The 26,368-nt window shown below is 35.1% G+C and overlaps 1 protein-coding gene across 3 annotated transcripts in view; it reads right to left on the bottom strand.

Moving 5' to 3' along the window:
- The window catches only part of CFAP96 (cilia and flagella associated protein 96), a 50,475-nt gene that overhangs the window by 20,964 nt on the left and 3,143 nt on the right, over window positions 1-26,368 (bottom strand). For 2 of the 3 annotated variants that reach the window (XM_001363274.4, XM_007496043.3), the window contains exons 2-3: window positions 23,139-23,328; window positions 10,732-10,951 (exon numbers count right to left, since the gene is read on the bottom strand). In XM_001363274.4, the coding sequence (XP_001363311.1) occupies window positions 10,732-10,951; window positions 23,139-23,238 (320 nt within the window). In that variant the 5' untranslated portion in view covers window positions 23,239-23,328. The remainder of the gene's footprint in view (window positions 1-10,731; window positions 10,952-23,138; window positions 23,329-26,368) is intronic. The other variant, XM_056802966.1, reaches the window with a different exon arrangement.

The following is a 26,368-nucleotide window of genomic DNA, read 5'->3' as shown; positions in this document are numbered from 1 at the left end:
TGATATTATTTCTCCTCCAAGGGCACATCATTGGCCCTTTCTCTCTTAGACTTGTTGAGGTAAAAGCCTGAACTAATGTGAAATCTTCTGAGTTTGCTCCACCTGTGAGGGCCAGCAGAGGCAGGTGTAAAATCTTGTTCCAGGCCAGGAATCATCATCATCATCATCATCATCATCATCAATGATGGTGAGCCCTAGGACTTACCACTCTTGCCATAAGAATGATCCAATCACCAATTTAGTTGCTTTGCTGAAAGGGTAATGCATGAGGTTTCAGCGAGGCAGCCTGGTCCCTGACATAGAGTCTCTCCAAGTGCAAGTGGTTTAGGCATATACAAGGAGGCTCTTCCAGTGCTCCCAAGTTATCTACTAAAATACTGTAGTGTGGAAATAATTCCCATGATAATATATGGATAACCCAGATCGAACTGTTTGCCAACTCCAAGAGGAGGGAAAAAATTTGAATCCTATAACTTCAGAAAACTTATGTGAATTTGTTAGTATTAGATAATTGGTGAAATAAAATATCTTTATAATAAACATACTACAGTATTTGAGGACAGAAAAACAGCAGAAATGAGGGATAGTTTGTAAGCAAGGCTTGTCTAAGGAAAACTCATATGCTTTATTTTGAAAACCAACTTCAGATGTGGGCAGTAGCTCTTATCAGTTCTTTCAGTGAAAGCTGATACAGAATTAGAAGTGTTGACCCAGACTTAAACTTCCTCTAGACATCTCAACTAATCATCACTGTCTCCCTGTCTATTGGTTGCTATACCCATGCCCATGCCCATGCCCAAATAACCCTTGCTTGATCTGTCCACCCCCATTAACCTATGTTGTAACAATCATTGTCCTATATCTCTTCTCCCTTTTGTGACTAAACTTCTTGAGACAGCTATTTGGAATTACTGCATTTACCTCCTTTCACCTCCCTCTTAACTCTTTGCAGCCTAGCTTGCAACCCCATCTGTCAACATCAAAGGTTTTCTCTATTCTTGTAATTGCCCTCAATCCTCCTTCCTGACCTCTGTGCAGCGTCTGGCACTGCCAAGCACGCTCTTCCCCCTGATTCTCTTTTCTATAGGTTTTTGTGACACTGTCCTCTCTCTACTCTTTCTTATCCTCCTTTGCTGGATCTTGATTCAAGTCATACCGATTAAACATGGATTTATCTCCTCCAGGCCAGGCATATGTCCTAAGCATATTTTCTTCTCCCTTTATGATTTTTCACTTGGTGATCTCATCAGCTCCAGGAATTTTAATGATCAGATCTATGCAGTTGACTCTCAGATATACTTCTACTCTCTTTTCTGACCTCCAATCTTATACCTGAAGGGAAGCTAGGAGGCACAGTAGATAGATTACTGGGCCTCGATTTAGAAAAGCCTGAGTTCAAATCCAACCTCAGATACTTACTGCTTTATATGATCCTGGACAAGTCACTGACCTCTATTTATCTTAGTTTCCTCAAATATAAAATAGGGATGATATTAGCATCTACTTCCCAGGGTTGTTGTTAAGGATCAAATGAAATAATACTTGTAAAGTACTTAGCACAGTGCCTGCACATAGCAGGTACTATATAAATACTCGGGCAACTAGGTGATACAATGGATGGAGGGTTTATCTTCCTGAGTTCAAATCCAGCATCAGACTCTTACTGGGTAACCCTGGACAAGTCACTTAACCCTGTTTGCCTCAGTTTCCTCATCTGTAAAATTAGGTGGAGAAGATGGCAAGCCATGCTAGTATCTTTGCCAAGACCCCATGTATTTCAACAGCCTAAAAAAACAACTTCCAGTGCTTTTTGCTCTTTTATAAGGCAATACAGTATGACTTTTATCATATACTATTCTCCTTCAAAAATCCACATGCTGAGTATAAAAGCCTTAAAAATTGAGTGTATGAAAATATGATTTTATAGCAAAAATAAACTTTTCACATTCACATGTTGGAACAATTCACTAGAATGCTATCAAATGCAAATATGTCTTCACGTTTATCACTTTCAAACCTCTATTTTTCATATTCTCAAGAGAAGACATTTATTAAATATTAAACAAGACATTAAGTGCCTGAAGTAGAGAAAGTCATCGGGAATGGGAAAAAGGGATGTGGCAAGGGTCATCAATGGGGACATTAAAGAATGGAGAATAACAGGGTGGAGAATACAGAAGAAGATTCTAAGATAGGTGCTAAAATTACCACAGAAGGTAGGGAAGTATGCCAGAGGAGGATACAAGAGAGCAACAAGGATTGGGAAAGGCCAGTATAATCTAATGGTGAGGATGTCAAAGACAAAGCCAAGAACTGGGGCTGAGATGGGCAAGGAGGGACAGAGTATACCTCCGAGGCCTGGAAAAGGAGGCAAGGGGTTAAGAAGTACCAGTATGGAAGAGGATGGCTACAGGTAGGGAATCCTCAGGGTCTGAAAGACAAGACTAGCTAATAACAAGGATGTAGAAATGGGTGAACTTTTAACTCAGTTCCATATTGGGCAACTTCTCTTTTGTTGTACTTTTCAGCTTGGTGAATCATATTGTATCTCAAATAACATGAATTGGGTCACTTTTGTATAAATCAAGAAAAGGAAAAATGGCAGTAGTGCTATTTCTATGTCTGGTTTGATGATTTCTTCTCAGAGGCTTAAAAGGAAGTAGTTTACAACTAATCTACTAAAAGAGCAATTGACAAGAGTTAACACAAGAGGTCATTATTCACGCCAGTAACTTTTAGCTCTCACATTCGATGTCCTCAATACAGATGCTTCTTAGACAAACACACACATATATATAAATGTATGCTTCTAAGTAGATATTACTACGTGTACATGTGTGTCACGCACGTATGTACCTATTCAACTCTAATCTCCCTCCTGACCTCTGGCCTCCTATCGCCAAGCCACTTAGACAACTCTACATTCCCAAAGATGTTTCTGACCCCAGATTACAAATGGGGCTTCCCAAGGCAGTGGAGTACAAGAATATGAATACCAGATCATCGTAACGTTGACTCCAGTCAGAATAATGAAATCAGGATAATCATCATCTAACTAAATTGATTTCTCCTTGTTTGTGTTTTCTTTGCCATCTTTTTTCTCTGTTTTTCTGGAGGGTATAGGTTCTACTTTATCATCTTATGTTCCTGAAGGGAACTGAATCTTTGATTTTAATTGGACTATAATAAGTATCCCTAGTGGACTTTTTTTGTTTTATTTTTCAATGCAAGCTCACATTGTAAAGTAAATAGCATTTTCTTTGGCCATATTTTGGAACCCTCCACATCCTCTTATTCACTCCCCTATTTATTTAAAAATATGTACTCTAAACTTAGTCATAATTAACAAAAAAATAGGTACACAAACAAGAATTGTAAAAGATTATATATAAAACTATTAATTCCATTGTTTAGCTTTGCAGTCCCCATTGCCTTTGACAGGTATAAAAAAAAGTGCTATTTGCTTCAGTGTCTCTGAGCTATTTTTCTTTTGTACATTTCCTCCAGATTTTATTGTTGCTGCTATCAGATAAAATATTTACATATTTCTTTGTATTATTATATTTATTAATTCTCATGATACAATGATATGATATTACATTTCTGTGCCAAAATCTATTTCTCTACTCTTCAGTAATTGGACACATGAATTGATTTCAGGTTTGGTTTGGGGTTTTTTGGAAACTTACAAATAAACCTATGAAGAACATCTTTGTATAGATTAATGTTTTTTTTCCTGTCACCAATGTCTACTGAGTATAATTATAATACAATTTTATAACTCTTATTATGTAAATGCAATATTACTTCCCCAAAGGTAGACATAAATTCATAATGTATTTATCTCTCCATAGCCATACTGATATTGAATTTCATCCCTTTGCCTCTTTGCAAATTTAAGGAAGTGTCTTACTTTTAATTTTCCTTTTCTCAGTTTAGTGGAGAATTTGAGCAGTTTCAGGTGGTTATTAATAATTTATATTTCTTCTTTCAAGCACTGTCTACTTGAAATGTCTCTTTAAAGATTTATCCATTGGAGAATGGGTCTTATTCTTATCATCATTTGTGTCAATTCTTATTCTTAAGGGATTTAAATGTCAAATTCTTATCAGAAATATGTAAGGCAAAGACTTTATACAATTTATTTTATTTTTTTATATATTCTTTTCTATTTTGAAAAAGGCCTTTATTTCAACACAAACAAATCAATCTATTTTGTCACCTGTAATTTCTTCTATTTGTTGGATAATAATTTTCTTCCACTTTACTGATATGAAAGATAAACCATTCCATTTCTCATAATAGTTCATTACTATTTAAAGTATTTAAATCATTAGTCTATTTGGAATTTATGGTATACAGTGAGATATATAAAGCATATTATAGTGGACATAGTGCCTCTGCTAAACTCTGTAACCAAGGGTGTCACTCAACATCTTGGTACTCCAGGTAATCCCTAAGATTGCAAACTATAGATGAGTTGCCCCCAAAATAACAAAGCCTATTTTTTTAGCCTATGCTCTCCAGTTTTCCCAAGTTTAACTGAATAATGATTTTCTTCCCCAGCTTTATTTATGAAACACTAGATTTATGAAATATCTATTTAAGCCTCTGTTTGAAATTCTAGATGTTGTTCTATTGATCTAGTTCCATCCAGTACTTTATTATTTTAATAATTACCACTTTGTAGAATACTCTGAGATCTGGTAGTAAAATCCTCATTTTTCCTTTTTATCCCCCTATAAGTCCTCTGAATATTCTTCAATCAATTATTCATTAGGCATTTACCAAGTGCCTACTAAATTTTAGGCTGGCAATACAAGACAATGAATAATCTAAAAAATGTGTATTTTGGGGGGAGCAGAGAGATAGCACTGCCCGCAAATGACCTCACAAAAGGGAAAAGAACAATGGGATGATAGTTGATGGAGATGGATCAATGTAGGGTTTTGGAGCAATGGGATAAGACATGAGCATGGTTGTATGAAGGGAGAGGGTGGGAATGATAGAAGAGGGAATCTGCTGGAGAAGACAGGATGGAATAGTATCATTTGTGCATGAAGAAGGGTTTGCTTTCCTAAGAATGGCCCTCTTAATAGAAGACAAGAATGATAGAAAAGATAGTAACAGAAGGCATTGGGATAATGTGAGATGAGAAAGAAGGGAAAAGAGAGAGCTATCTGTGAATAGCCTCAGTCATTTTTTTTTCTTTTCAGTAGAAACAGGGAAGGTCCTTAGGGTAGGGAGATGGAAAGCCATGGGAAGTTTGAGAATGGATGAAAAGGTTTGGAGAAGCTGCTGTGGTGAGATGAGTTAATTAGGAAAATGTAAAAGGAACATTTTGTGATAATGAAGGCCCAGTTGAGTTATGTAAAATAAATTTGTAGTGGATTCAGCATGCTTTTTCATGATTTTCCTTGTTCAGCAATACATGTGTAAGAGTGAAGGCAGGAAATGGTTTGAGTGAAATGGCTGAGGTGTTGCAGAAAAATATGAGTGATACAAGGAGGCATGAGACTCAAGAGTTGAACTGATTTCACCAAGGAAGTAAAGATGGGGAAGAGAGGAAAGTATAGTTAGTAGAGGATGATGGGTCTAGGAACTGGGACAGAATCTCATTTACCCTACCAACTTGCCCTGGGAATTGGGTCATATTACTGTTTACCTTATTTGCTTGCTTACATTGTCTATCTCTTGAATGATTTAATTCTTCTTTTATTTCAGGTGAAATTATTTTATAGTCTTTCTAGAGATCTATGTCTTAGTAAATTGATACTTGGGCACTTGATACATTTTATTGCTATTTTTAATGATATGTCATCAATTTATATTTGGTTTTCTTTACATGATTTATGGAAATGAAATGCTCCTAATACTGGAGCATGTTTTCCTTTTCTCCTAATTCCAAAAATTTAATCTATTTGGTTTTCTAAATATGTCATATCTGCAAACAAGGTTATTTTAATCTCTTTGTTATATGTATTCTATTTCCTCCATTTCTTTTTCTTGCCTTACCTCCATAGTTATCTCCTGTTTCTCAAAATTGGGGTGCATGAGAATAAACATGGAGGCAGATGAAAATTCAAAGAAACCTCACTATTATCTGAATAAGAGAAAGAATTGAAAACATGCACACCAGCACATGAAGGTACACATAAAAACACACAAAGAGTTTGGAGTGCACATATATCAAACTCAACAGGGATAGGGAAAAGGGATTGAAGAGGGAGCATAATTAATAATAAAAATAATACCTCGTGCTGAAGCAAAAGTCACAAGCAAAAAACACTTCCTTATCCTTTTAAAAGGAGGATTAAAAAGAATAATAAGGAAAGAGCTGGAAGGTAAGGAATACCCATGGATTGGTGAATGGCTGCATAAACTGTGGTGTATGAATCTAATGAAATGCTATTCTTTATTTAAAAGTATGAGACAATTTCAGAGAATATTAGAAATCAGGAACTGATGCAGAGGGAAGTGAGCAGAACCTGGAGAACAATTTAAGCAAGGATAATATTATTTTAAAAAAAACCCTCAATGACTCTAAAGATCATGCATTCTGACCAAAATTTGCATCAAATTTCTCTGTGAAATGTTTTATTTGCATAATATATTCAGAAATGATTCAAATTTACAAGAAAAAAGACATTCTCCAATTGCTAAAGAGTCTAAAGATATGAACAGACAATTCCACAAGGAGGAAACTGATTATGATAGCTACATGAAAAATACTCCAAATCACTAACTAAAGAAATACAGAGTGCCAAAGATGGTCTTTAAAAAATGATAAAATGTTAGAGCAGTGGTTCTCAACCTTTCTAATGCTGTGACCCCGCAATACAGTTCCTCATGTTGCAGTGACCCCAAACCAAAACATTATTTTGGTGGCTACTTCAAAACTGTAATTTTGCTATAGTTATGATCCAGAATGTAAATACCTGATATGCATTATGTATTCTCGTTGCTACAAATTGAGAGGTTGAGAACCGCTGTGTTAGAGGGAATATGGGAAAACAGACATGTTGACATTGGTGGAGTTATGAATGGGTACTACAATTCTGGAAAGCAATTTGGAATTATACACAAAAAACTACAAGATATTACTTTGCCTTAAACCTAGATATACCACTACTAGTCCTATATCCAAAAGAAAACAAATAAAGGGGAAAGTCTTTTATGTACTAAAAATTTATAGCAGCTCTTTTTGTGGTACCAAAAAACTAGAAATTCAAATTGTGTTCATTAACTGAAGAATGGCTGAAGAAGTTGTATATGAATGTAATGGGTACTCATGCTATTAGAAATGAAGAAACATGATTTCAAAAAAACATTGAAAGACATTTTTTTAAAAAGTGGTATGGAATAGAGTCAAGGCTAAAAATGCTCACTTGGGAGTATGTGATAAATTCAGAATAAAATAATTTTAAAATTAAATAAGAAGTAAAACATATGAAATATAAAATTAAAAATTAATATAACTTATTTTTAAGATGTTTCCTATGGTTATCATATTGAGATTAGTTAGGTATTCATGGATAATCTATTTCAGAGGTTTCATATAATCCTTCTGTCTCTGTCTCTCAAAAATCTAGTTTTTGTCTCCATGAGTTATTCTAATTCATGTATGTGTAACTATGATTTGTCTTTTATTTATTATTATTTTTTATAACCCTTACCTTCTGTCTTAGGATATACTGCATATTGGTTCTAAGGCAGAAGAGCAGTAAGGGCAAGGCAATGAGGGTTAATTGACTTGCCCAGGGTCACCCATCTAGGAAGTGTCTGAGATCAGATTTGAACACAGGACCTCCCGTCTCTATGCCTGGCTATCAATCCACTGAGTCACCCTGCTGCCCCCTATCATTTGTCTTTTAAAAGAATTCCTGTGTTGAAAATTGATTTGAGAATAAAATCTCTTGTCTCTTAAACAATGAATATATGGTATTACAACTTACGCTATCTCATTTGGTAAAAATATTGCAAAAAAATTAAGATTTAAAGAAATTATGTCTGTCTAATAAACTGTTTATAAATTTATCTCCTTGTTGCTATTGTTTTTCAAAATTTATAATGATGTTTCAGGAGTTCACCCTTCTTCAAGTCTTCATTACTCCCAGAAAACTGTATAATTTCAAATTCCAAAAATATTTCTTCATGACTTTCAGGAAATCTGGTCATTCTCAATTGTTTTTTCTTTGTACCTTCCAGAAATCACTTTTGTCATTATTTTATCCAATGAGTGAGTTACTTATTTTACCTTTTCCTATGTTCCTTCTCCTATTTTGTCTCCAATGAAATAATTTTAAAGCATGTTTTATTTATATTTTACATTGATATTTCTCAACTATTAGATTTCATCATCTTGTCATGATAGTCTTTAATTGTACCAATTTGTTCTTATTTCATCTGCTGTTTTTGCTAATTTGGGATCTTTTTAAAATTTTATTTTATTGTCCTAAGGAAATTCTAGCTTGTTTCTAACTTTGTCATTAATACTCTTTTTTCCATGTGTGTGAAGTTGGTTTTTTAAAAAAATATTTCCTCTAGCTTCTTTAAATACATAACTTTTTTATTTTGCCCAATGTTTTCTTTGGTTTGATTTCTTTAAAATATATTTTAAATTTACTATTCAGAATTTCTTGCATTTTTGCTCCTTCTGAACATTTCTCTTGTTTGTGAGGGGAATATTAAGGAGATAAATTGACTTATAACTTCATTCCATTATCTGCCTGATGTTCTCCCTTATTTATAAAAATCCTTTTCAGGTATGAGAAATAGGGCTGACATATTAATAACAACCTAATTGGGTTTTTTAAGTCGCCCTACTATAAATTGAAATTATAATTAATAAGTACTTTTCTAAAATTTAGCATTATATTCCATTTAAATATGGGAAAAATACTAGAAATCAACAAAATATTTATTTAGGAAGAGACATGGGGTTGATCAAGAGGAACTGAATGCATACAATAAAGTGACTAGACGCATATATATCCCACTTACACTCGAGTGGGGGAGGGAGGTCTATGACCCATGTGTGGGGGATGAATCAGAAACCAATGACTGCCCCTAGGGCAGTCCTAAGCAAAACTATAGACCGTAATTTGTCCACATAAAAATAGAGGAGGGCACAGGAAGTGATGCAAAGAAGTCTTTAAAAGGAGTTACAACTTCCTGTGAGACAGTTCTTCATTCTTCAGAGTTATGAGTTCAAGTTGGAGGCTGATGAAGAATCTGCTTACTGGATCTGAGATCTTGAATTTGGTGAAACTGTTCTTAAATTTCTCCCTTTGAACTACTATGTGAGTAAATGAAAAAGACTGACTCCTTTCCTGGATTATCTGAAGATATTAGCCTCAGGAGAGGCCTCCCCTCTTGAGAGAGGCTTTGTGGCTGAAGCCCTTGCTTTATTTTATTCATCCCCCCGGACCTCAGCTCATGGCTGAGGCCCCTCTGGCTGAGGATTAATTAACCCTGCTTGGGTTGAGCCAGGGGCCAGAGCAAAATACTTATTGTGTTAGGTTATATATCTTACCCTATCCTCTCTCTGATTTTCTTACTTTCACTCTTTCTCCTTTGTAAAGAAATTGTTAAAAAATCATTTGGAATTGATAAAATTCCTGGCGACCATACTCTTAAATAATCTAGTCCAACCCTTTAATTTTAACTCCTTACATTTCTTCTTAAACATCAAATTCAGCCTACTTTCCAGTCACATTGTTGATATTATGCTAGGTTTATGAATTAAAGGTTAAGCATAAATTAATTTTTGAACAAAGTTTTCCCAGATAAAATAAATGTTTAACAAATCTTACAATAGTACTAATGTTACTGTAAACATAGTTTGCTAGAAAAAAAAACCTGAGGTTTTTTCCCTTAACACAAATTTTAAAGGACTTTAACATATTAAAGAATGATGAAAAGACTAGTAATTTTCCTTTCCAACAATCTGACTTTTACAAGACTCAAAACAACCTCATTTAAGTCAGCAATGTTAGATTACCCAAATTGACAAAAGGTGGGGTATGTGAGATAGAATCCAAATGAGACGGAATTGTTTTTCATGGGGGTTCTGTGTGGAATGCTCCAAATAATGTTCAACTGATCATAAACATCTTTTAAGGATGCTGACCAGAAGGACAAACTCAGGTTACACTTAGAAATTTAGTTTGTGAATGGTCGAGTTTTATGAATTCTTAGACACTTATTTCATATTTTACAATTAAGCCAAATCATTCTGTGTTAGTTTAGTTTTGTGCGGCATATAGGGTGAAGGGAGAAAGTAAATTCCCCAAGAGCTTTTTAAACCCTACTTATAATGTTCTGTCATTTCAATCCTCTTCTCCTCCCCTTAAGGTTAAATTGCTTCCTCTTAGTTCTATCCTAGAACCTGGACAACTGAAGTCTGTTTACACATAGTACTGTGATTATCTGAATTATCTGAATAGTTCAAACCCCAAACCTATTCAAATTTTTGGTATGTTTGAGTTGCTCAGATAATGAAGAGAAAGAATGAGTGTGAATTTTTGATTACTCAAACTATTTCCCTGTCCAAGCTCTTAAAATCTACATCATTTGGATTGATATGAACCCAGAATCAATAAACTGCAAAAATCAAATTAATTTAAGAATTACATTTAAAACAAGAAATACATAAGCAAATCTTAGGAAAATGAATAAATGAGCAGAAATATATATAATTTAATGTAAGATTTCCCCTCCAACACTTACGCTTTTTTTTCTCCATTACTGGGAAGAAAGGGTTTGCTTAAATTTTTTTTGGCTTCTTCTATCATTTGTCGCCTCTTTACTTGATTCAGACTTACGTAGCCCTCACCTTCAAATATCCTTAAAAACTGAGGTTCAAAGAAACCTTGTTGTAGAGCTGACATCATTTTACTACCCCCAGGCAACATCTGTCTATTTTTGCTAGCAGCTTCATTAAAAGGTCCTTTAAAAAGAAGTTTGCAACATGTTAATTATATACTTCATAGCACTTTAAATTTTTTAAATAGTCAAACAGTAAAATATAAGGTTTTAAACTTCATATTCAGATTCATAACAATTTATAGTTTAACCTTTAGGAATAGTGTTTCAAATGAATATCACTAAAAATAATTACTTGAGAATTAAATGATATAGAATAAATGATCCTGAGACTCTAAAAGCTCTCATTAATAAACCTGCCATATATCTTAAGGTTCTGATTATAAAATTGTATCACTTTAGAGCTGAAAAAGATTGTTAGAGGCTATAGTCTAAACTATTCATTTGATAGAGGTCAGAACTGAGGCCCAGAGATTTGTCACTTCTCCAAGATCACAGAAGTAAAGTAATGAAGCAAGAAAGGTCTAGAATCCTCATTGGATTTCTTGTTCAGAGGATGGTCAGAGATCTATGAATGGATTTAACATTTTTAAATAAAGTTTTGTTCTATTAAAATATTTTTTAAAATCTTAAGTTTATGAGCAGTACAAAAATAGGCAGCCAACTAGATTTGGTGATTCCCTATGCTAGACTGTATGGGAGTGCTGATTTATACAAAGATTGTTTTTCTGAATTATACTATAAACTGGGCATTTACTATAAACTATTTTGACTTATTTATGATGTGGCAATAATTATTGTGAAGTAGGAAAACCATGATATTTAAAAATCTGAAGGCAAGCTGTTAAAAACTTATATGGCATTATGAATTTTAAAATTCAGGACATCTAATACCAATGAGTTTCTTTATATATTCCTATGTCTTCAAATACTTCTTCATCTCCCACTTCTGTGGTGGTACCATATGAGTATCATAGGACATAGTATAATCAGTCAATAAACCCTTATTAAGCATTTGCCATCTGCCTGGCACAGTACTAAATGCAGGATAGTTCTTAAGAGATTCTGTGGCTTAAGAAGGTGATTAGAGATCTCTGGAGTTAGTGTGGCTGAGAGTCAGATACAGTCCTCTGCTGTCCTGTGCATGATGAGTTTAAACCTGGCCCACTGTGCCAGAACTTGGGGACTTGCTGGATTAGTTTTTGAAAACCTAGTCACTGCCATCCACAACATTAGAGTGAGTCTTTGGCAGCATTTTCTAAATATATGGCTTCTAAATTTTACTTAAATAATTTTGATTAAAATTAAAGTTTTTTTTTAACTGCTGTTCAATGATTTAGACTGAAACTGCTTTTTAATTGTTAATATTACATAAGTAAGGTTTATATTTTCTTATTCAAGTATTCATATTGCTTTTGTATTATTATACAACTATACCTTCAATTCAACAAGTACTAATTTTTTATTTCTTTTATATAACAATCTTAACATTCTTTTTTAAAAATGAGTTCCAAGTTCTTTCCCTCCTTCTTTTTCTTTCCCTCTTCCTTGAAAAGGCAATTTGATGTAAATTATACAAATGTAGTCACATAAAATCTATTTCTATATTAGCCATTCAAGAAATACTTATTAAGTCATTCCTGTATACAAGATATGATAATAGGGTCTGGGAATAAATAGAAGAAAAATAACACTATCACTGCCTGTAATTTATATTCTAGTGAGGAAGATGAGCCGAATAAACAAACAAAAATATTTAATAAGGGTTTTAAAATGTTCATTTATTTTATTCTATTACAATTATTTTATTTTGTTTATGTTACTTTTATGAAAAGATGAAATTAATTACAAGTTAGACAAATAAAAATAAGATGGGATACAATGAAAATTGTTCCAATGTAAACTATCCAAAAAAGTTATTGATGATCCAATGGTGAAAAAGGTAACCATCCTATTATCATTTCCTAAGGATACAAATTGCCAAAATGGATTAGAAACTGACTCAATTGGGAAACAGTTAATCTCCTTGAAGATTGACTTTCATTTGGCAAATTATATAGTTTTTAAGGTCTCCTAAGCTTCTCCCAGTAACAAAAACCCAATTCAATATTAACATCAATATTCCTTCAATGATGTTACCATAAGCCTGCAAATGATGAAATATCACAATCTCTTAACAATCAACATTGTGAGTCTCCCAAACATCAGGGAGGGATAAATAAATCCATAGCATATTATCTCGGACCAGAAATGCCTAACACACTACATAAGATATAAAAACAAAGAGATGTGATCAGATAAAAGACCATTCACTAATAAGAGTGATAAAAATAAAACTGGCATGCTTCACTGGTATCCACATAACATCAAGAGACCCTGAGGGAGGCCTCAATAGAATGAAGAATTAAAGGAAAGACATGGACCACAGGCATGATGAGAGGTAATGTAGGAGTTGTTGAAAGGAGCACCAATTTGGTGAGATCACAGAGCTAATGAAGAATAAAGCAATGATAATTAATACCATAATACTCTTCCCTGTATGCCCTCACCAACCTGGACCATAGGTGGAGTCCTAGAATGGTGAGTACCCCTGGGTTCAGGTTACTCTGTGGGCTCACACTCCTAAAAACCATAGCCCACAAGCCCTTTCCTTCCACAGTGGTTATCTTTTACAGTGAGTCAGTGCCAAATGATCTCAGACCACAGGCACTTATTGAGAGAGCACTAATTAAAACAGTTGCTATTAAGCATTCTCCTCATGCATTTGAGGTGTACTCTCCCATACCTTTCTTATTCTCTACTTTACCCCCTCTCCTCCCATTTCCCTCCTATTTCCATTGAGGGAACTATATTTTTGTATCTAGTTTGTGTTTTTGCATATTCCTCCCCACCATGATTAGTTTGGATGAGAATAAAATTTAAATGTTGCCTGCTTCCCTGTACCTTTTCTCTTTCTTTGTATAGACTTCTGTGGGTCCCAGGTTTTTTTCTTTATTTTATTCCGATAACAAATTTGCACATAGGTTTTCCAAACTTACATGATTCATGCTGTCTTCCTTCCGCCTTTCCTCTCCCCTCCCAGAGCTGACAAGCAATTTCACTGGGTTATACATGCATTATCACTCACAACATATTTCCACATTTGTAAGAGTAATCTCATAAAACCCAAATCCCAAATCATATGCTTAAAAAACAAGTGATAAATCATGTGTTTTTCTTCTGCGTTTCTACTCCCACAGTTCTTGAGGTAGAGAGCATTCTTCTTCATAAGTCCCTCAGAATTGTCCGGGATCATTGTATTGCTATTAGTAGAAAAGTCTATCACATTTGATTATTCCACAATATTGCTGTTACTGTGTAAAATGTTTTCCTGGTTCTGCTTATTTCACTCTGCATTAGTTCATGTAGGTCTTTTCAGTTCTTTCTGAAATCATCCTGTTCATCATTCCTTATAGCATAATAGTATTCCATCACCATTATATACCACATTTTTTTCAGCCATTCTGTGGGTTCCAGTTCTGAGGTATTCCCCATCCATGCTCTCTTCCCCAAGATAAGTGTTTTCCTTTCCCCCTCGTTTTCCATTGTTCTTTTAAGTTCAATAAGATATAACAGAACCATCCCAGGCCTTCTAAAGAGAATCATTCCACAACTTGTGATGAAGATATGATTCAGAGGACAGATGTATCATTTCCCCAGAAAGAATGTATACACTTTATCCTTAGTTAGTCCTCAACACAACATGTTTATTCAGTATTTACCTTTCTGTTTCTCTTGACTTTTGTATTTGTAGCTGAAAGTTTATATTGCAGCTCTAATATTTTCAGATATTCTTGTAAGTCCTCAATTATATTAAAAGTCTATTTTTCCCATAGGATATTAATTTAATTTTGTTAAGTTATTCTTGGTTGTAAGTCTATATCCTTTTATTTCTAGAATAATTTATTCCAAGCTTTCTCCTCCTTTAGAGTGGTAGCTGCTCAATCTTGTGTGATCCTGACTGTGGTGCCTCAATGCTTAATTTTTTTTCTGCTTGCAGCAATTTTTCTTTGTCCTGGAAATTCTGGATTTTAGCTGTGATGTTCCTGGGAATTTTAATTTTGAGGTTTCTTTCAAGAAGGGAGCAATGGATTCTTTCTATTTTCACTTTGCTCTTTGGTTCTAAGAAATGAGCACTTTTATTTTTATTTATTTATTTATATATATATATATATTATATATATTTATATTTATTTATATTTTTATTTTTTCAATGGACATTTAGTCTTTCCCCACTTTTTTTGGGTGATGGCATACAGGCAGTACAATTATTTTCTTCAACATGTTTTCCAGATTAGTTGTTTTTACTATGAGATACTTCTCTCTTTCTAGTCTTTTGACTCTATTTTAATATTTCTTACCTTGTGGAGTCATTGACTTCTACTTATTCAATTCTGATTTGGGGGGGAGTTTGTTGCTTGAGCAATGTTTTGCATTTCTTGTGTCAAGCTGTTAATTTCCTTTCCAATTTTTTATTCAATAACTCTCATATAGTTTCCAATTTGTTCCTCTAGTACTCTTGTTTAATTGATAAAAAAAACAAACCATTATTTAAGTTAGAGGTGTCCAATGTAGGTTGTATACTCATCTTATTAAAATGTAATTGGGAAATGTTTGATAACATTAAAATGCAATACAACATAAGATAATTTAACTTGTAGTTTTTTCTAAGTCAATATGCACTTCAGGGATCTGGTTCTATTTGAGTAGGACATCAATGATTTAAATCTTTATTTTTTTTCCCATTTGAATTAGTTTATTTAGTCAATTCAGAACATTATTCCTTGGATACAATAATCACATTATTTCCCTCCCTCCCCTCCACCCACCCTTCCCTCAGCCAATGCACAATTTCATTGGGTATTATTTGTGTCCTTAATCAGAACCTATTTACAAGTTGTTGTTTGCACTAAATGATATTCATTTAGAGTCTACATCCCCAACCAAATCCCTTCAATCCATGTATTCAAGCTGTTGTTTTTCTTCCCTGTTTTTACTCCCACAGTGTTTCCTCTGGATGTGGATAGTGGTTTTTCTCATAGATTCCTCCCAGTTGTTCAGGATCACTGCATTGCCACTAATGGAGAAGTCCATTACATGTGATTGAACCACAGTGTATCAGTCTCTGTATACAATGTTTTCCTGGTTCTGCTCCTCTCACTCTGCATCAATTCCTGGAGGTTGTTCCAGTTCCCATGGAATTCCCCCACTTTATTATTCCTTTGAGCACAATAGTATTCCATCACCAAAAGATACCACAATTTGTTCAGCCATTCCCCAATAGAAGGGCATCTCCTCATTTTACAATTTTTTGCCACCACAAAGAGCGCAGCTATGAATATTCTTGCATAAGTCTTTTTCCTTATTGTTTCTTTGGGGTACAAACCCAGCAGTGCTATAGCTGGATCAAAGGGTAGACAGTCTTTTAGCACCCTTTGGGCATAGTTCCAAATTGCCCTCCAGAATAGTAGGATCAATTCACAACTCCACCAGCAATGAATTAGTGTCCCTACTTTGCCACATCCCCTCCAGCATTCATTACTTTTCTTTGCTGTCATGTTGGCTAATCTGCTAGGTGTGAGGTATACCTCAGAGTTGTTTTGATTTGCATTTCTCTGACTATAAGAGATATAGAACACTTTTTCATGTGCTTATTAATAGTTTTGATTTCTTTAACTGAAAATTGCCTATTCATGTCCCTTGCCCATTTATCAATTGGAGAGTGGCTTGATTTTTTGTACAATTGGTTTAGCTCTTTATAAATTTGAGTAATTAGACCTTTGTCAGAGGTTTTTGTAATGAAGATTGTTTCCCAATTTGTTGCTTCCCTTCTAATTTTGAATGCATTAGTTTTGTTTGTACAAAAACTTTTACATCAAATTAGATGTAATCAAAATTGATTTTACATTTTGTGATTTTTTTCTAGCTCTTGCTTGGTTTTAAAGTATTTCCTTTCCCAAAGATATGACAAGTATACTATTCTATGTTCGCCTAATTTCCTTATAGTTTCCTCCTTTATATTCAGGTCATTCACCCATTCTGAGTTTATCTTGGTGTAGGGTGTGAGGTGTTGATCCAAACCTAATCTCTCCCATACTGTCTTCCAATTTTCCCAGCAGTTTTTGTCAAAGAGTGGGTTCTGGTCCCCAAAACTGGGATCTTTGGACTTCTCATAGACTGTCTTCCTGAGGTCACTTTCCCCAAGTCCATTCCACTGATCTTCCTTCCTGTCTCTTAGCCAGTACCAAATTCTTTTGATGACCACTGCTTTATAGTATAGTTTGAGATCTGGGACTACAAGCCCTCCTTCCTTTGCATTTTTTTTCATGATTTCCCTGCATAACCTTGATCTTTTGTTCTTCCAAATGAACTTTGTTATGGTTTTTTTCTAAATCAGTAAAAAAGTTTTTTGGTAGTTCAATAGGTATGGCACTAAATAAGTAAATTAGTTTGGGTAGGATTGTCATTTTTATTATGTTAGCTCGTCCCACCCATGAGCAATTAATGCTTTTCCAATTGTTTAGATCTAGTTTTAATTGTGTGGAGAGTGTTTTGTAGTTGTGTTCATATAGTTCCTGTGTTTGTCTCAGCAGATAGATTCCTAAATATTTTATATGTCTAGGGTGATTTTAAATGGAATTTCTCTTTCTAATTCTTGCTGCTGAAATGGGTTGGAGATGTATAGAAATGCTGATGACATATGTGGGTTTATTTTGTATCCTGCAACTTTGCTAAAATTGTTGATTGTTTCGACTAGCTTTTTGGTTGATTCTCTAGGATTCTTTCAGTAAACCATCATATCATCTGCAAAAAGAGATAGCTTGGTCTCCTCATTGCCAATTTTAATACCTTCAATTTCTTTTTCTTCTCTAATTGCTACTGCTAGTGTTTCTAGTACAATGTTAAATAATAGAGGTGATAATGGGCATCCTTGTTTCACTCCTGATCTTATTGGGAAGGCTTCTAGTTTATCTGTTTGCTGATGGTTTTGGATATATACTGTTTATTATTTTTAGGAAAGGCCCTTCTATTCCTATACATTCTAGTGTTTTCAGTAGGAATGGGTGTTGTATTTTATCAGAGGCTTTTTATGCATCTATTGAGATAATCATGTGATTTTTGTCAGTTTGCTTGTTAATATGGTCAATTATGCAGATGGTTTTCCTAATATTTAACCATCCTTGCATTCCTGGTATGAATCCTACATGGTCATAGGGAATAACACTTGTGATGACTTGCTGGAGTCTTTTTGCTAGTATTGTATTTAAGATTTCTGCATCTATATTCATTAAGGAGATTGGTCTATAGTTTTCTTCCTCTGTTTTTGACCTGCCTGGCTTTGGGATCAGTACCATGTTCGTGTCATAAAATGAATTTGGTAGAACTCCTTCTTTGCTTATTCTGTCAAATAGTTTGTATAATATTGGGATTAGTTGTTCTTTGAATGTTTGATAGAATTCATTTGTCAATCCATCTGGACCTAGGGATTTTTTTCTTAGGGAGTTCTTTGATGGCTTGTTCAATTTCTTTTTCTGATATGGGGTTGTTTAGGTAATTTCTTTCTTCCTCTGTTAGTCTAGGCAATTTGTATTTTTGTAAGTATTCATCCATATCACCTAGATTGCCATATTTATTGCCATGTAATTGGGCATAATAGTTTTTAATGATTGCCTTAATTTCCTCTTCATTAGAGGTGAGGTCTCCCTTTTCATCTTGGATACTCTCAATTTGGTTTTCTTCTTTCCTTTTTTTAATTAGACTGACCAATACTTTGTCTATTGATTTAAATCTTTTAAAAAAAAAACTTCTTCCCTTTATCTCTCCCTTAAATTTCAATTGAATTTGTGCACATTATATTTTTCTTCAAGTCTCTCTAGATTTCTTGGAGTCATACTCTTCTCCTAGGTTTGTCCTGAGCATCTCTCTCCTCTTTTTGCCTTTTCACAGTGGGATGCCTTTTTAGTTTGCTTATTCCACCAACCCTTGAGGTTAGGGCCAGGCTTTGTACACTTCGAAGGGCTGGGCTCATCCTATTGCTGCTTTCTTGGAATACTGAGTGTTGTGTTATTTTAGAATCTGAGGGGCAACTCCTTCTGGGGACCTGTAAGCATTCATACCCTCAAAGTGGTCTGATCTAAGGCAAAATCTGATTGTTGTCCCTTGGTCTGAGTTCTTCAAGTTCATGGCATGGATCTGAGTTTGAGCAATAGCACAATGCTGTTGGACTCAGCCCTTATAAGCCCTCTGGGAAGCTCAACTGGTTCAGAGCCCTGGAACTGCAAGCTTCCCTTAGGACTATGATTCTTCCACTGGTTATTCCTCTGCAGAATATAGACAGGGCTAAAAGCTAGAACCAAGATCCTGCTCTGCTGCTGGGATATGAACGGCTGCTTGCTTCCAAACTTATTCCTTCTCAGCAAAGTGCCCAGAGTGTTCCACCACTACCTAACCCAGAATACCATTCCTTGGTGCACATCCCTTTCTCAGTCTGTCTCAGATCTGTGTCACAGAACTAGATAGTGGGTGATCTGCCAGTTGTATGTGTCTGATGGTGCCCTAATACAGTTCTGGGACCTCGGTTTGAGTGCATAGCTTCTCTCTGTGCACTGGAGTGCTTCTCAGGAATCATGTTGTTGATCAGACCCTGTCCTCAGTGTCTACAGGCTTCTCCATCTCACTATGCCAATTTGGGCTGGAAAAAATCACTCTATGACTTTTTATTAGAATTTCCCTGGTTTGGATTTAGTCTGGTGCATTTTCTTGGTCTGTTTGGGGGAATTGGGAGAGAATCTCATTGTATTGCTTTTTGTTCTTCTCTCATCTTGGCCCTCCTCCCAATTCTTTCTTCCATACTTCTCATGACTTTTCTGCTTTTTCCCTCTAGCACTCTCATTTCATATACAAAAAATATTTTAACCCTTTAGGTTTGTTTGTTTGTTTTAACTTGTGCTTCTTCCAGGAATTCTGCTGGAATCTGAGCCAAGCTTTTTGTAGATTCTTTGAAGTTATTCTTTTTTTTCTGAGTTTGTACTGAGTGTCGCTGTCATCAAGATAACTTTTTATGGTGGGAGTTTTTCTTCCAGCTTATTTCTTGACTGTGAACTTTAAATTGGGAGAGAAGTGTAAAGAAACCCTCTGCACACTTCCAAAGGGAAAATCTGACCTGGTGTTGCTGCTTTCTTAAGGTATTAAGTGTTGTATTATCTATCCCAGGATCTCAGGGAGGGTCCAGACCGGGGAATCTATAAGTTTCCAGGACTCCTAAGTCAGAGCAAGTCTAATTTCTACCCTCCTAATCTGAGCCCAGCATGTTTCTGATCTGGTTTGAATCTAAGTAGAAACACAAGGTCTTTCCCCATATTGAAGTTTCAGTAGACTGCTACTGGGCTTAGCCTCTATCAGTCAGCTGGGCAGCTCTACAGGGACAGGTCTCCTCTTTGATCTGTGATGCCTGTCCTGGCTATTCTACTACAGGCATTGGTCTGTGCTGCGGGTCAGAACTAGACCCAGCTCCAGGGATCAATGCAACACACCTCCTGATGCTGTGGTTTCCCTATGAATTTATTCATTGCTCAGTGTATAACCTAGGGACCATGACCACTCCTTGAATGCCACCTATAGTCCCAGGTCCTCTTCTCAGTTCATTTTGGATCTGTGACCTGGAACCAGGTAGTGAGTAATAGGGACGCCAGTTGGCATCTAATCCATTGCCCCACACAAAGTATAGGTCCCTCTGTGCACAGACTTGCCCTGCAATGGAATGTTCCTCGTGGCCATTCTTGGCTGGAATTTGTTCCCAGTGTCCACAGACTTCCTGATCCCCTATGCCAACCTGGGCTAAATAATTCACTGATTTTTTTCCCTTGGATTTCCTAATCAAAACTCTGTCTGGTATGTTTTCTAGATCTGTCTGGAAGAAGAATTATGAGGAAGAGCTCAGCTGAAAATCTTATTGCTTTTCAAACCATCTACCTAAATCAGTTACTTTTCTTTATCATTCCAAATTGTACTCTTTGACAACTTGGACAAATTAACACCTCTTCCAGCAGCAAGGCCAAGATCAGTTTGGCTGTTTTAAAATATTCCTACCTAAGATTTATTGTGCCAATTAATTTCCTAAAATTGAAAGCCATCCTTACATTTCTGGTATAAATCATAATTTATCATAAAAATTATTTTAAAACTATATTGCTACATTTGATTTACAAATATTTTATTTACTATTTCCATTAAGATTCACTAATGTGGGGGCAGCTGGGTAGCTCAGTGGATTGAGAACCAGGCCTAGAGACGGGAGGTCCTAGGTTCAAATCTGGCCTCAGCCACTTCCTAGCTGTGTGACCCTGGGCAAGTCACTTGACCCCCATTGCCTAGCCCTTACCACTCTTCTGCCTTGGAGCCAATACACAGTATTGACTCCAAGACGGAAGGTAAGGGTTTAAAAAAAAAAAAAAAGATTCACTAATGTAGTATTTTTCCATTTTATCTTTGACAGTTTTGAGATTCAGAATACAATAATAGCTATAGATAGTATTTTATATAGTGTTTGAGGCTTGCAAAGTTGTTTACATAAATTATCTCCATTGTTCATCTCCATTACTTCATCCTACCATAGTCAGGAGGGCTGGAAAAAGGCCTCCAGAATATGTGGTAGACTCTTAAGAGACAATCAATGAGAAGAAATGTAAGACAGTCAGAGAGTTTGAGATAGCATGGGATACCATATGAAGTGTATACATTAATGACATCATAAATCCATTAAAGTATTGGTGTATGCCATTCATTTTTTAAAAGTTCCTTATTTTTTCCATTTAATCATCCTCATATGTTTGCCAAATTCCTTTTCTGTCTTCTACATTCTATTAAAATTTGTCATTCTTTTCTTTTATCATCTTCAGATCATAGATATAGAGTAGATGGGACATACAGTGAGCAAACACCTCATTCTAAAGCTAAAGAAACTTGGGCACAGAGAATCAACTGCTATTACCAGGGATATGGCCAATAAGTAGCTGAGGCTGGATCTGAACCCAGATCTTTTTTACTCTAAGCCACCACTTTATCAATGGGTTTGACTTAGGATGTTCTGTTAGGATCTGTTGGAATCTTCCATTAAATGACTTCCCAATTTTCTTTACATAGTAGCTACAATTTCCTTTATACATTGAGTTGCTATGCATGGTAGGAACAGTATCTGACACACTGGCTAAGCTAGTTTTCCCTTTAAAAGCATGGAGTGTTCTCTTACTCACTCTATTTCTCTCTCTCTCTCTCTCCCTCTTTCTCTCTGTGTGTGTCTCTCTCTGTCTCTCTCTGTCTCTGTGTCTCTCTCTGTCTCTATCTCTCTGTCTCTGTCTGTCTCTCTCTCTCTCTTTCTCTCTCCTTGTCTTTCTCTCTCTTTCTCCCTCTCCTAATCATTTCTTCCTTTCTCTCCTCTCAACAACCCTTCCTTTCACTTCTTTCTTAACATCCTTCAGGTTTAAGTTTTTAATTTCTAACATGGGCTGTTAATATGGGCAGGTAGGTGGCTCAGTGGATAGAAGGCAAGGCCTGGAGTAAAGAAGACCTGAGTTCAAATTAAGCATTAAAAGCTTACTAGCTGAATGATCCTGGACAAGTCACTGAATCTCTGTTTAACTCAATTTTATTACCTGTAAAATGGGGATAACAGGATCTACCTTGCAGGACTGTTGTGAGGATCAAATGAGATAATTTTTGTAACACTTTGCAAGCCTTAAAGTGCTAAATAAATATTAGCTAAATTAGCTAAATAAATATTACTATACACATATTTGCCCATCTCACAGGGTAGTTGTGAAGACATAAAGAGCTAATGTACACAGAAGGGAAATAGGTAAAATCAAAACATCCCCATTCTTCCAACTCTTAAGTTTAACCAAGCCTAGAATGTATCGATTAAAATGCTTGTCAGTTTGTGTGAATGCTCATTAGAGGTGTGAAACATGTGACCACAGGCCAAATGCTAGCCTAACACTCCCAAGTTTACCCATAACCAAATTAAAATGTAATTGGAAAATATTTAATAAAACAAATACAAATATAATAAAACTTAATGTTAACATCTGGTTTTCTAAGTCATTATGCAGCCCAAAGGGATTCTTATATATGAATTAATGGTCCCCATTTCTATTTGAGTTTCGACAATCCTGGTTTTAATCCATTTATTACTCCAGACCTCAGCCATTAAATCTAAAATTTTTACACAAAATAAAAGTACCATGGTTACTTGACAGTAAATAAAATATACTTACGATTATATGGTGATACATATTTATCCCCAATAGTGACATATTCCATTTCACTGAACAGGCCAAGTCGGTCCATATCTGTTTTTCCTCCTTCTCCAGGCATGGCTGTTTCTTATAGTGGTGATGTTCTCTGGGAAGTTTAAAATTTTCTTAGGTTTACTGTTATATAAAAGGCCTATTGTATGGCTAATATCTGAAACAAAATTTAAAAGAAAAATGGTTTATTTTTTAGTGAAATTCAAATTTTGGTGAGAAAAATGCTTTTATTGTGATGGATTTGATCACAATAAAAATTAGTTATAAACAGTAATCTCGAACCTCTTTTCAAAAGAAACTCTATATATATAACAAAATTTTCTGTCTCAAATTCAACCTATCAGTTACCTCCCCCCTCCCCCATTTAAACATATGTAGTGTATAATAATGCAATTATCTTATTATTTGGAAGTACTCCATCACAATTCCATCACAATGCCACAATTTGTTTAGCTATTGGGTATCCCTCAATTTCCAGGTCTTTCCCACAACAAACAGCGGCTATACATATTTTAGAGCATATAGTTTCTTTTTCATTTTCCTTGATCACTTTAGGAAATAAACCTCATAGTGGTATGGCTAGATCAAAAGGTATATACTTTTATAACTAATCATAATTCCAGGTTGTTCTCTAAAATGATTAATTCAGTTCACAGTGCCAGCAACAGTGAATTAGTATCCCCATTTTTCCACATCCCCTCCAACATTTGTCATTTTGTCCTTTTATCATTTTAGTCAATCTGATAGATGTGAGATATCTCAGTTGTTTTGATTAGGATCTCTCAGATCCATAATGACTTAGAACATTATTTCATATAGCTATGTATAATTCTGATTTCTTCATGCAAAAACTGTCTATTCATATCTTTTGACTATCAACTGAGGAATGCCTCATAGTCTTATATATGACAAAGTTCTCTATATATTTTATATATAACCTTTATTTGAGAAACTGTCTTTAAAATTTTTCCCAACATACTTTCCTTTAAATCTTGGCTATCTTAACTCTCTTTGTACAAAACCTTTTCAATTTAATAAATTCAAAATTATCCCTTTTACATCTCACAGTGCTTTCTATCTCTTTTTTATTTTATGATTTTATGATTCTTTTCCTATCCATTAATCTTATAGATAACATGTTCCTTATTCTTCTAATTCACTTAAGATTCTCCCTTTATGCCTAGGTCATGTATCCATTTGATCTGCTCTTGGTAAATGGTGTAAGATATTGATCTATATCTAGTTCCTGCCAGGCTGCTTTCTAGCTTTTCCAACAATTTTTGACAAGTAGTGAATATTTAAAGAATATTTTTAAATCATAGATTTAGAGCTAGAAGAGTCCTCAGAGGCCATTTAGTTCAACTCTCTTACCATACAGATAAGGAAACTTAGACATTAAGTAGTTTTTGCAGGATCACATAGCCATTAAGTTTCACAGGCAGGATTTGAACTCAAATCTTCCTAACTCCAAATCTGGTGCTCTATCCATTACAACTTGCTGTTTCCTCAAAAATCTTAACCAAATGTTCAGCCTCCTTAGCAAAAAATGTTGACTGCTTATTTATGTATCATATATTAGAATTCAACACAAACTGGTAATTTTCATGAGCATACAATGAAGAGATATATATGTCATTTTAATTTAAACTTGGGTTAAGAAACAGAAAACAACGTTTATTTCTGAGAAACATGGCCTTCCTCACAGAGTCATGCATGATATTTCAATGTTGCATGGAGGAGTCTCTAGTACAATAAAGGTTAGGTTCTAGATGAGTACAAGGTTTAGTCAATGCAAGCAAGCTATAAAAAGATTCAAACATAGACCAGGAATAGAATTCTGAGACAGGATCTGAATTTAGGTGTTAGAAATCTGAAATCGCACACTCTATCTATTGTACATCCAGCTGGCAGGTGGTAAGAGTAAGTGTTGGGACAGTTAGGTGGGCACTTTCTAGCTCTGTGACCCTGGGCAAGTCACTTAACCCCCAATTGTCTAGCTCTTACAGTTCTTCTGCCTTAGAACCAATATTTAGTATTGATTCTAATATAAAAGGTAAGGGTTTAAAAAAAAAAAAGAAAAGAAAAAAGTGTCAGAAGCTGGGTGAGCTCCAGAAACAGCACTATTAAATTATAAACAAAAATGTCCCACCCAGGCTACCCTGATATTAATAAGGCTTAATAAGCAAGGGTATTCCTTTGTAGAGCCTAGTTTACTAAATGCTGAAAAAGAAAAAAAAAGATTAAAACAGTTCCTCTTAATAAGCAATTGATGTGTTAAATGAATGAAATTTATAGTCTTGCAAAAAACTAAGCGAGGAACTAAGGGCTCTTTTTTCACTATTACTTGATTTTCTATCAATCAGCAGATATATTTATAGCAAGTAATCAATAATCCTACTAGGTGCCAGGCATAATGTTAGGTTCTGGGAACAAAAATATAAAATTGAGGCATGTCCTACACTCAGGGAATTTACATTCTACTAGGGAAAAACAGCATAATCAAAGATTAGCAAAAAAATGAGGTAGAGAAAGGAATTTGTTGTTGTTCAGTAATTTATTCATATCCAGTGCTTCATAGCTCCACATGAGGGTTTCTTGGCAAAGAACACTGAAGTGGTTTGCCATTTTCTTCTCCAGAGGATTAAGGCAAAGTTTAAGTAACTTGCCTAAGGTTACATAGCTAGTAAGTGTCTGAGTCTAGATTCAAACTCAAGTCTTCCAGACTTCCAGGACAAGTGCTCTACCCATGGAACCATTTAGCTGTCTCCATGTGATAGGAATTAGATCTGTGATTTCACTGGTTTAGGAAAATCACATGTAAGAAAGTGCTTTCTACCATTTCAGATAGGCAACTTGTCTATAGCAACTCAAGCTGCAGAATGAAAACATTTCTGGACATGGGAAGAAAGGCCATTAACCGACTAAGGGGATTGAAGATTTCTTTAAGAAGTGCCATTTAAGTTGGATTTTAATGGACTGGGAGGAATATAAAAGGGCAGGGAGGACAAAGAACTAGGTTTTCTAGGTTTAGTCACAAGGTGAGTAGATGCATAGAGGCAGGAAAGGGAAGGGGGAAAAGTCCAAATAGTCCAGTCTGGCTGAAGTGTTAAGAAGGGGAAAATGAGTCAAGGGCTTGAAAGGTAAATTGGCACCAGATTATAGAAGGCCTTGAATGTCTGACAAAGGAATCTGAACTT

The sequence above is a fragment of the Monodelphis domestica genome, chromosome 6 (assembly GCF_027887165.1).
Source record: "Monodelphis domestica isolate mMonDom1 chromosome 6, mMonDom1.pri, whole genome shotgun sequence".
Classification (NCBI taxonomy): Eukaryota; Metazoa; Chordata; class Mammalia; order Didelphimorphia; family Didelphidae; genus Monodelphis; species Monodelphis domestica.
The sequence above is the reverse complement of the archived record's forward strand: the minus strand, read 5'-3'. Positions and strand labels throughout refer to the sequence as shown.